Source organism: Tympanuchus pallidicinctus, unplaced genomic scaffold (assembly GCF_026119805.1).
Source record: "Tympanuchus pallidicinctus isolate F22 unplaced genomic scaffold, pur_lepc_1.0 scaffold15, whole genome shotgun sequence".
NCBI classification, from domain to species: domain Eukaryota; kingdom Metazoa; phylum Chordata; class Aves; order Galliformes; family Phasianidae; genus Tympanuchus; species Tympanuchus pallidicinctus.
Window position 1 is genome coordinate 11,005,814 of NW_026294669.1, and position 12,148 is coordinate 11,017,961.

Genomic DNA, 12,148 nt, shown 5'->3' on the forward strand with positions numbered 1-12,148 from the left:
CCCACTTTATCCACTGAGTTTGAGGATGTTGCCATTGCAACATAGTATTTTTAAGTCTATGTATGTCTATTTTCTCATCCCTGTGTAAATGGGGTTCTCAGAGCCAAAATGGAACTCATGAAAACTGGCAATTCTCTGTCAGTTTCAGGACATCAGCATTCATGAAGTTAAGAAAAGTTTCTCAGTCTTCTCTTGTGTGTCTACATGAACATACACCTGTGAAAATGCTGTAGGTATTTTTTTTACCTGTAGCTGGGATTTGTTGATTCCATTATGTCTGTTAAAAAAAACAAACAAACAAACAAAAAACAAAAACCAACTGAGTCCATTTGGGTATGGCTCAGTTGGTCAAACTCATAGTCCTGAGCCATTATGTCACAGATTCCCATCCAACAGAGGCTCTCCAGCTCCCACTCAGTGCTGACTTTGCAGCACTGTTATCTCCTGGGGTTGTGGAGGAGCTGCCCTTTGACTTGATCCCACTCAGTGAGAGACTAAGTGAACATTCACCAGTTTGGAAGTCTTTTAGAATAGCTGAAGAAAGAATGGAAAGATCTTAGTCATCTGTCTTGTAGTTTTACTTTTCACTGAAACTGAGTGATACTAAGAGCAGTGGATATACTCTCCTTAGACTGCATAAAATAAAATCTTCATACTGTAAAAATGATTTGGAGGAAAGCTGCTATATAGTAAAGTTAGGAAAGTGCTAATTCCTGAGCAACGTAATGCCCTGACAGGACGTCTCACTAGGGTTTGTTTCTGCCTTTGCATTAGAAAACAAAACTGGTTTGTGGTTGAAATCATTTCAGACAGGCTGCATGAATCAGCAGAAAATTACTGTTTGGAGAGATCTGTACCTACTTCACTTTTGCTTACCTGAGTTTCCCCTTCAGCACAGGAACTGTTAATTGCCTGTATGTTATTGCTGCCATTTTCTGTAATGTTTGGGCTAATGGGCAATCAGTGTAAAATGACCAAGCAAAGAAAGAGGAGTTTGGAAAGGAGCACAGTGCAGGGCCATTAACCTCAGATGGCTCCAAGAAGTCATTGCACTTAGAGGCAGTTCTTTGAAAATCAGTAAGAAAGTTAATTTGACTTCACAAATGCAATATTACTTGTGTTCAGCATGGCTATCATCACTTTCAGAACCCAACAGGCACCTAGGGAACCTGCTTTAGCTGGGGGTTTGGACATAAATGATCTCTATAGGACCCTTTCAGCCCCTACAATCCTGTGAAATACCGTATCTTCCTCCATTTGAGTGCCAGTATCTAGCTAAAAGAGTGTCTGAAACAAAAGGGGCTGTGGTTTTATTACAGCTGGAAGCATCGATGTTAAGTTAGCATGGTTGGATGTATTTGGATGTCTGAATGTGTTTTGCCAAATCAAGCTGAAGCCTTTCATTGCTTGAATCTTTGCTGTGGTGAGAACTCTTCGGCCTTCTGTTGTTGAAGGCAAAGTGTAGCATCAATGAAGCAGCACAACTAAGAGACACCAGAGAAGAAAATTTGGTATGAGGAGTGGATGCTGAGAGTTGTCCTGTGGGTGCAACTAAAAATCAGCAAAGCGCTGACCTCGATGCAGGTCCAAAATTAACATAACCCTGGGCTACAGACTAGGAGTCTCTGACTTGGGATTCATGTTTAGTTTGCACTTTTTAATGCTAGCCTCTTTTTACTCTGTTTGTTGTATAATAGTCTGCACAGTACTGTTAATTAAATGGGATGATGAGAAAAGTCAAGCCTGCTTCAGTCAGAACTGTAAATATTTATGGGAGTTGACATGTAAATGCCTTTCACTTACTTTTAGAGCATTAGAATGTAATTGAAGTTGTGGATGGTATTAAATCTTGTTGATTTTTATCACTCTTTGTTTGGAGTTACTTGGAAAAGAGCTGTCTTTCTGTTGCCAATTGGTTAATATTAACTCATTTGTTCCAGTGTACTTACTCACCCATAACTAAGGAGAGATGCTGTGTGCTGACCCAGTACCATTGATATGACATTGCTACAGATTCATAGCAGCAAAATGAGCATAAGTTCTTATTCTTTGCTAAAGTAAAGTAGAAATCTTGTGAAAATGTTAAGGAACATCTTCACCATTGCTAATCATTGGGCAGCTCATGCTTTGCTTTGTTTCTGCTGCTCTGTTTTTCTCTGCAGCAAAACCTGTAGACATAGCTGGTTGGTACTTTCTCAGTTCAAGGAAAAGACTTTGAGCCATGTATGAGGTACCTAACTTTGGTCTTTTACTATCCAGGAAATCCACAGGCATAATTAGGATGTAACACTCCTTGTTGTAATGATCTAAAGGAAGGTGAAAAGAGCAAATCACGGCTATCCATTAACTTTAATTGTTACTGGCTTGAGGTGCTTTTAGACTGACCCTTGACATTTATAAGATTATTTGCAAATGTCCTCCAATGATGATACACTCTGTGTCACTTTCAGTACAACATAGCCTACTAGAGAAAAATGCGAAGTGATCAGTCTTTAAGGTTAGTTAACTGGTAGCCCATGCTGGAAGCTGCCGAGCACTGCAGTTTGGGAGTTGATGTTTTATTGTATACGTTTCTGTGCTTCCTCTAATTCCCGACACGTGAAATATTTAGCACCCAGGAGAAGCAATCTAATCTACTTCACCTCCTCTCAATCTCTTAATTTTTTTTCATCTGCTTAGCGCTCCCCATTGCTGAGTCCACTTCCTGCTTTGAAACTCAGTGCTTTAATTGTTTGTTCCTGTCTGGATTAGACTGTATACCCTTCAGGGATGGGAGTTTGCCTGGCTAGGCAGCGGTAAGCCTCCATTCCCTCCAAGTTACGTTGTGCAGGCTTTAAGTAACCACCTCTAAATGCCAAAAGTTGGTTCTAAAAACAAAGTTGTGTGCCTTGTAAGCCCAAAAGCAAAACCTTGTTTTTCTGCCTAGTAAACTTCTGGTGCTTTACTTGTTTCACAGTGGAGTAAAAAGCCTCTTAAGGTTTTTGAGTGTTTTATCTTTTCCTCTTAGAAACAACAACAAAAACATGCACTCCTTAATTCCGTGTGTTTTATAGAGGTGGTGCAGCTAGTATTTGTACTCCAGCTTGCAGTGTAATATGTACTCCCATACAACTCTCATCTAGGTATATGGGTGCTGCTCTACTCAGATCTCAACATGTTACACTGATGCCCTGATCCCTATGAAGCGGGCATGTTATTTGTTCAATGAGCCCACTAGGAAACAGCTTATGTTATGCCAGCAGAAGTGAGGCTCAATCTAGTCTCTAGTGTGTGTGTAGAGCAAAAGGTAAGCCTTTGGAAAGGAGAAAAACCTGCTTCTTTAAGGCAAAGTGCTATCGTTTAGATCTGCATTCCTGGTCTACCTGCCTTGTGTTGAATGGCATCAAACTATCCAGTTCCAGACATGGTTTGCTTTAAGCTTTTACTAGAGGTAAAGTCATGTTTGTGACATACCTTGCACACAGCTTAGTGTCAGTATTTTTAAAGCACTGCAGGCTCTCCCTGGTCTTACAGATCTTGCGTCATAGGCACCCTTTTGAACTTCTTTCTTCCAGCTGTTATCATCATTTGAACACTCCAGTAGTTTTCTTCTGTGTTTTTGAAATAATTGAACATAATTGCATTAGGTTAGACAAAAACTCTGCTCCATATCCTACTTTAGACAGTGACTAGCAAGCATGCAGTGATTTTTCATCAAAGACTTCCTCCCTCCCTATCACAGAATCACAAAATGGCCAGAGTTGGAAGGGATCTCAGGGATCATGAATCTCCAGCCCCCCTGGCCCAAGCTGAAAGTTCTGTCTGCTTACCTTTAATGGCTCTTCAGTGACCTTATATATTTTTTTTAATCTATTATCTGCATCCTTCTATGACAGTGAGCTCCTCAATCTGAGCATGTAATGAACAGCACTTTTTTTTCCCCACATTTAAAGAGTGTGCATTTTATGGATATAGTGATTGGTGGTGTCTGCTGGTAGCTTGAACCTAGTGGGGCCATTCCTATTGCTTCCGCAGTGTCTTATCTTCCAATCTTCCCCCCAAAGATGGGAAGAGCTGTTGTTTGATGTTTGCCTCATTTCTTCCACTCTTTTTTTAAGTTTGTTTTACTCTGGTTAGATTAAAACCCTGATTTAAAAAGATATTTGACTTTTTATATTGTATGTTATGTATAATTTGCAAGACATGGTTGTTATGCCTCACGGCAAAATATCTTCACTAAACTCAGCTATAATTGCATATCCTTGATGCCAAAAAACCTGGCAGTTCATAGCTTTTGATAATGCGTTTCCCTCACTGCAGGAATGTTGCTGCCTTTCTTTGGCATTACTGGGGATGCAACTGTGGCAGGGCTGTGCAAGTATTCAGAGACAAGCATTCCCTCATGGGTTGCACAGTTGGTCCGGATGGCTAAATGCTTTTCTCTGTCAAAGTCAGAATCAAAGACCTTCTGGGCAGGACTGCTATTTGCATTGCAGAGTGGTGGCGTTTGGGCTTTCTATGTCAGTGGAGATGAAGGAAAGGGCTTGTCCTCTGGGTTCTCCCACAGCTGGTACTGCCCTGCACCTTCATCTGCACCCTGTTTCCTGCTGTTCCTTTGCATGGCAGCTAGTTACCTGCAGAGCCTCTGAATCAAGCAAGCATGTAAGCACACGCTTGAGTCCGATTGACGTCAGTAAGATTCAAGCATGTTATTAAAGCCAAATATACGCTTAAGGGGGATGCTGAAGTGTGGCTTGGATGCAGATGCTGTCTGCCAGATGTGCTCTTGAAAGACTTGGAAATGTCTCTGGTGTTGTCACGTTTACAAGCTAGTATCAGCAGGAAGCCTTCTGGACATGAGTAATTTGCCCTTCTGTATTCAAAGGATGCGCACTGCATGGAGAAGTGATGTGAAATACCCAACTGCTGTGCAAATACAGCCAGATGCGTGCTAGAAATGGCCAGCTTTGTTGAAAGGAGGACTTGTGAAGGTGCAAGACTACTTATGTCTATACAGTTTTTCTAACCTGCCCTATGATGTGCAAAATACATGTGACTTTCTTTGTACTTTTGACTCCTGGCTCATTTTGTGAAGAATTGCAGCTGTATTTCAAGCCTTGGTGCTTGAAATAATAATAAGCTTTTAAAACAAAGGTTTTTGTCTCGTGCACTCTCCTCATAACTGTGCCAGTAGTTGTAGAGCTCTGTCTCAGAGTTACTCACTGAAATTTTTACCTAATCCAAATTTACTGAAGTGTATTAGATGAAGTCCGTCTGTAAGTACATACTACATACATACATACTATGTAAGTACACACTGTAAGTACACTAAGATGCTATTACTTGTAAAATCACAGAATCACAGAATGGCCAGGGTTGGTAGAGACCTCAAGGATCATGAATCTCCAACCCCCTGCCACATGCAGGGCCACCAACCCTCACATTTGGTACTAGACCAGGCTGTCCAGGGCCCCATCCAATCTGGCCTTGAACACCTCCAGGGACGGGGCATCCACAACCTCTCTGGACCCACGAGGATCTGAAGAAGGAAAGAAAAAAAAAAGGAAAAAAATAAAAAAATAAAAAAATAAAAATTTTTAGTCATTTGTGATAATGTGTGTAATGTATGTCTAAGTTTTCCTTTTACAAAAAGCATTTGGAGTTGCTAAAAGGCAAAATTCCAAGTGGCCAGTGTCTGGTCAGTTACAAAGCTTTTAATAAATATATATCTGTATGTTTATTTAGCTAAAATGACTTGCCTGTGAATGTCGTTGGGCTGATTATGAGGTATTCATACCCTCTGTAATTGTACTGTTATTTGTAGAGAGCTTGATGTCAGCAGTATTTCAGTGCTAGGAGAGACATCATCAAAAGTTGCAGTGCCAAGAAGTGAATTTCTTTGAAGAAACCTTCTTACATTCCACAGAGACCTTTTGAGAGCCCCTGACTGCAGCCATTCTAGCAATTCAGTGCCACAGTACCAAACTTTGGCATTAGGTTTCCTTGAGTATTTGGGTATTATTTGGGTATTTCTCTCTTCCCCTCCCTCTCAAAAAATAGTACTTCCTCCTAAGCTAGCTAGCATGGAAAAATGTTAACTTTCATGCTTCTCATGTGTGAAATTGAAAAGGGAATTAGCAAAGAAATATCTGGAAGAGCTAAACAAGCATTCTGTTCTGCTTGGTTACTCATTCACAGATCTTGCAGGATGAAATCTTTTGAATGCTGACCACATTGTGGATTGCCATTTTTGGAATGTGCTTTAACACTGTTTAATTGCTGAGAAAGGCCTGAGATAGATGAGTGTGTGGACAACTTCAGCAATCAGAGTCTCAGATTGGCTCCTGCCTGTGCCTTGCCTAAATACAATGTTTGTACCACGTGAACCATCTAAAATCACTTTTATTGTTGGATGTTCCACAGGTGCACAAGTAACCTTTGGCCATACCTGTTTCAGGGAGGCAGCTGTCAACACGAGTAGAGGATCAGTCACTGTGTTGTAGTCATGATGAGTTAAAGCTGTGGGTGAAGCAGGTTTTGTAGATGGGGATAATCTCTTCTGTTAAATCAGTAGTGTATCTGTGCTGGTCATTCTTCATTGCTTCTGTCTTAAAATCAATTAGTCCTTTCTGAAAAATGTTTTGTAGTCCAGGCAGAGAGAGATTGCTGTCCTAGTGAGGACTAGGATAAACTTCCAAATACTCCTGCTACATACGTTATCCACATTAGTTCCTTTCAAAAGTTCATCTTTTGGGGCTTTGATAGAGCTGTATCTGTTTATGAGTTGCCTGAGTCAAAGAGAAACCGCCAAGTTTGATTCCATTTTGTGTGGAAGAAGGGATTGAAGAGAATTCAGTAGTCACGGCTTCAGTCTAAGTGATTGACCTGTGGCTTCACTTGTTTTGGTGTCTTTTTTTTTTTTCCTTATTGTCTGGGACACATTTTCCTTGAGTTTGTTGCCTGGCAATTGGCACATACACTTGAAGAAAGAAAACTTGTTTCCCATCTTGTGATTTTTTTTTTTTTTTTTTTTTAATCCAATTACTGCAGAATGTAAAATAAACTCTCATCGGAGAAGAAATTCAGGTCCTTCCTCTTTCATCTAACTGTCCTATCCACTGGGGAATAGTGTGAAATCTGTGGATTTCCCTTTCATGGGTGAAGGGTAGTACTGAGTTTAGGACCTCTCTCATCCTGTGTGTCTGCTTTACAGAGTGAAGCACCTACTAAAGGTGGGTGCTGCCACTGTTTCCACTTCTTCTTCCTCTCATGTTTTATAGTGTCCCAGCACTGCCTTCATGTATTAAATATGCTCAGAGCACTGTTGCCTGGTTATAGATTATCCTGAATCTTGCTTGGCTCCATAGCCTGGATTTGAGCACAGCAGTGCTTAGCTGGGACTTGGCAGGACACACGTGTGCAGGCATGGTTTTCTCAGCTTGGACACCCAAGCATTCAGCAAGGCAGATGCATATTAAAAAGCACAACGTCACTCATTGTAGTATTAAGCAATTGTATTTCGTATTAAGTTTAAGCTGATGGGTTTATGTTCCCTGCCAGTGGCTAGAGTGCTGACCTAACAGGGCAGCAGTGCCTGTCTGTCTTGGGTGGTGGATGACTCTCAAACTTTGACATGGTTACTTCAGGCAGGAGGAACTGTGTACCACTGTCTGGCTGGAACAAACATGTCTCTGGAGGTAAAGAACGTGAATTCTTATACTTGATCTCCTCTCAGACGAGCCTCTTGCTGTTTTATTAATAAACATCCCCAAGTATTTCCTGGTATTCATTCCTAATATGCACAGGTGTTTTTGGCTGTGCAGCCTCATTAATGCAAGGTTTTGCTGTGCTTTCCTTTCAGGTCGTCAGAGCTGCTGAGGAAGCTGCTTCTACCCTGGCAAGCTCCATCCATCCTGAGCAATGCATCAAGGTGCTTTGCCCCATCATTCAGACAGCAGATTATCCAATTAATTTAGCTGCCATCAAGATGCAGACAAAGGTCATAGAGAGGATTTCCAAGGAATCATTGCATCAACTCCTTCCTGATATTATTCCTGGATTGTTACAGGTATAGAATCTCACATCACAAATGCTCGTTGAGCACAAACGAACACTGAGATGTTCTGTACTTTGAGTGTACTTTGCGCATGAATTTGGAGCACAGCAGGACAGATAGGAAGGACTATTTTCTCTCTGAAATTAAGACTAAATGCTCAATCTTCAGTCTCTTTCATAACCCTGGGTGGGGAGCTGTGTTTTTGCCAGCACTAAGACTTGATCTTACATTGTGAATTTATCTTTCAGTGCTGGCCGTAGTGGGGTTGTATTCAGTCCCCTTGCACAAGCAGCTGGCAGGACTAAGCTTTTGGAGTGAGACAAAGCATGATGAAAATAACAAAGGAGTGAACCAGTGTGTTTACTGGGGGGGGGAGGGGATTGTGGCAAGAACAAATTGGTCCTTGTGAAAGAGTTCATACCTGTAGGCGAGTAAAACTTCAGTGGAGAATTAGGATAAAGAAGCATCCTTTTTGTGAGCATAAAGAGCAGAAGGACAAGGGCAAAGTCAGGATTTTCCCTGATGCATCCTAGTGTTTGTCCAACTTTGTCACATAAGCTTTTGCAGTTCTTTTCTTAAACTCTGGGAATCAGGCAATTCTGTATTGATGTGAACTTTTGTTTTAAGAAGTTTTTAGCCATTGTTGTTGGTGACAACAACCTAGACAAGGGAGCTTCAGTGCAGTGGAAGTGCTTGGGAACATCATGCCTTTAAAAGCACAAAAAGATATATTTGCTTTATTAAATGGCTTCCGTGTCTTTGTGATTTTTCACCTTGGGGCTGCCAGTGTTATTTCCTTGAATGAGGAATCATAATGATCAAAGGAATCTACTTCTCATATTTAGAAAGTATGTAGGGATATGCACTGTGGCTGTTTATCTTGGTGAGGGTAACAGCAGTGGTGAACAGGCAAGGTGTCCAACAGTGCTTATGTGAATACAAGTGTACAGCTCAGCACCACAGCAGGATGCCCATGGCCCATGTGAACAGATAGGGATCTCAGTACATAAAACAGTCTTGGCTGTGACTCTGTCGAGAACCTGGGTTTGGGTGCAAATTGCAGTGCAGAGCTCTTAGAGGGGTTTGGTGGGGAGTGCTTGCAGTTCCTCAGTCTCAGCTGTTGTTCTTTTGGGTCCCACGCTGCAGGGGGAGCAGCCCATAGGTGTCTCCTACTGGTGAGAGACAAAGCCCAACCTGGCAGGGCCTCATAGGCATGGAGATGGGTGTAGCTGTCACAGTGATCTGAGGCTGGCAGAGTCACAGCACTCCTGCTCCTTCCACAAAGACATGCCCTAGCCACATAGCAGGGCTGCTGTGGGATGAGGCACTGTCCACATCTCCTGTTGAAGCAGGCCCTGATTGTTTAGAGAAAGGAATGCACCGTTAATGGAGGAGAGCAAGAAGAGGCCTGGCTGTGTTAGCGGTGGTTAGGCTGCCTGGTGAGGGTAAAGATGGGACACTGATATGCCTGCAGTAGAGGCCTTGCTGTGCTGTAGAAAATGAGGCATCCCAACAAATAGCTGGTGTGCTGACAAAAATAGTTTTTGTGTGTGACTCTGGCCTTTAACTTCTCAGCTGCATCCAGACCAACTCCTGCTCTTTGGGATGTGGTGCTCTTTGAGTTTGCAGGCTGTAATGTCAGACTGCATTTTGGCCTTGCAGCTAGAACATTAGCCCTGCTAGTGGGCAGCCCCAGCCCTGTAGCATCACTCCTCATGGCTTTCCCGGCAAAAGAATAATCCATAATGATGATGACTTCTGCAATTTTGAATGCTTGAGTACAGTTATTCTATCCAAATGCTTATCTGGATAGAACATCTATTCACCAAACAATGTTTTGTTTTTCATATTCTAAATGATATAAATCATTAGGCCATTTTGCTGGAAATTTCATCTGTCTTTTGCTCACCTATTTCCTTTAGGTGGTTGGGTTTGGGTCAGGAAAGACTTACCTGTGGGCACACTCAGAGCACTGTGTCCAAGATGTCCTGATGATCACATATGGCATAAGGTCATCTGAACTGGACACGGGAATGTGTGTAACTGATAGAATGATTGGAAATGATTGGGCAGATTGGAATCAGGATAATCCGCCTGATTGGAAACTGTTCTTCCTTAATGACATAAAACCTAAGACATTAATAACTTATAAATTCATAGCCTAATATGAGGACATTACAGAAAGGATATTATATAGAATAAATAGAACGTGCTGGATATGCTGTATTCTCTTGCTCTTTGAGTGTTCATATTGCCAGAGCCTTTCTATTAATCTGGTAGCCTAAACTACTCTTCAGTGTATTGATTGGTAAGGATGTTGGTGTGTGCTGTTTGTGACCATTTTTCTTGTTTCCCAGGGTTATGATAATACAGAGAGCAGTGTCCGTAAAGCTAGTGTATTTTGTCTGGTGGCAATTTATTCAGTAATTGGTGAAGAACTGAAACCTCATCTCGCACAACTCACAGGAAGCAAGGTATGGGAGTATAATGCCTTTGGTATTATGACAACAGCCAATGCGTTCATGCTAGCTCTGGGTCAAATTCCCTGTACTGTGTTAAACCCTAATGTGTTAGACTAACTGGTCCTGCCAACACCACTAGAGCAACAGATCTTGTCCAGCAGTGTGAGCATTTTGGACCCTGCAGAGCAATTTTTGAAGTGGATTCAGGGATTGGTTTCTTGATGCATTTGATCCTGTGCAACTGCAAGCTGCTACTGAGCTGGTCATTCCCATGACAGTCATGCTTTCCTTAGCTCTTCTGCATTGCGTTGTTAGGTGAAAATGCAGTCAGTTGCATCAGCTGGCTTCACTTGTTAAAAAAAACAAACAAATCTGTAATATTAAATTGTTTGTAGCTCACTCTATGGCTTGACAGTTAATCTAATGTGAAGAGTGGTGAGAATGCATGGTTGGGATGGGTGGGAGAGCAAGACTGCTCCTTTCAGCAGCAGGTCATAATTAGGGCTGGTAGAAAAGCAGGTGGAGCTTTGCTCTTAATAGCATTGCAGATGTGTCCTTTTCTTCTTGGACACTGGCAAATTTGAATGACTTTTCAAACGCTTTTCTACCCATGCTTATGTTAGAAGCAAAACTTGAATTCTGACCTGATGCTGCAGATGAAGTCAGACTTCAGTTCAGCTCTGTCCTTCAGACAAAAGCTGGCATTCAGGAAGCTGTCACAAGGCTTCTCCCGATTGAAGTCATAATACCTGAGATTTCTTTGCCATTTTAAGATCAATTCTGCATTGTTGTCTCTGAATGTGAAAAGCTACTTAGTTCAGAGGGCTTCGTCTGGATGTTTTGAACCAGTGGTTTCTTTAATGGGTAGGAAGCGTGGTTTAGGCTGAAACAGAACTGAGATTTAAGACACTTGGACTTTATTTCTGGGTTGTGTCCTTAAGTTACTTTCACCTCCCATTTGCTCTGGAAAAAGAGCTGTGAATGTTGAGACTTACCTCATTTATGTTTGGGCGGTTGGGAGATTCCTCTATAAAACGTTGTAGGGGCTTTATAATCCCAGTATCCTGGGTGCCATGGATATACTCCACCACATAACTAACTGTAAACATGTGAGTAATTCTTCCTAGTTTATGCAGGCTGCCTACGTGTTTAAAGTTAAATACGTGCATGAGTCATTATTTCAGGATCTGGGCCTAAGGTGGTAAGGCAGAATGAGAAAGCAACCCCTTGCAAAGGAAGTGCGTAGTCATAACAGCTGCAGTTTCACTAGAGGAACCAAGTAGTGAAGATACTTAAATATCATTAAAAATGAATGTTTTGTGAAAAACAAAGCCCATCTCGCCTCTCTTCTCCAAGCATAGTGAGTTCAGGCTGTTTCCTAGGAGGGACCACAGCTCTTGGATTACTGCAGTGTGAGCGAATTCCGTACCTGTCTGCAGTCCCACTGACCTTTGTGGGAATCCTGCTCTCCTAGAGCAATCTGCAGGGCTGAGGGCTGTGAATTGATGACTGCTGAAGTGAAACACAACTGTTTTTCTACATACAGTTTAAATATTATTAAATTAAAACTAAGTTGGACCAGGCTTCCTCTCCTGGTTCTGCATGTTCTGAAATGCCTGGTGCTAACTTGCTCTAACAGTGCTCACTGAAT

General features: G+C 41.8%; 1 protein-coding gene across 12 annotated transcripts in view; it reads left to right on the plus strand.

Annotated features, from left to right (window-relative positions):
- Positions 1-12,148, plus strand: part of CLASP1 (cytoplasmic linker associated protein 1) — a 154,792-nt gene that overhangs the window by 138,538 nt on the left and 4,106 nt on the right. For all 12 annotated transcript variants that reach the window (XM_052674502.1, XM_052674503.1, XM_052674505.1 and 9 more), the window contains 2 exons: positions 7,841-8,047; positions 10,393-10,509. In XM_052674502.1, the coding sequence (XP_052530462.1) occupies positions 7,841-8,047; positions 10,393-10,509 (324 nt within the window). The remainder of the gene's footprint in view (positions 1-7,840; positions 8,048-10,392; positions 10,510-12,148) is intronic.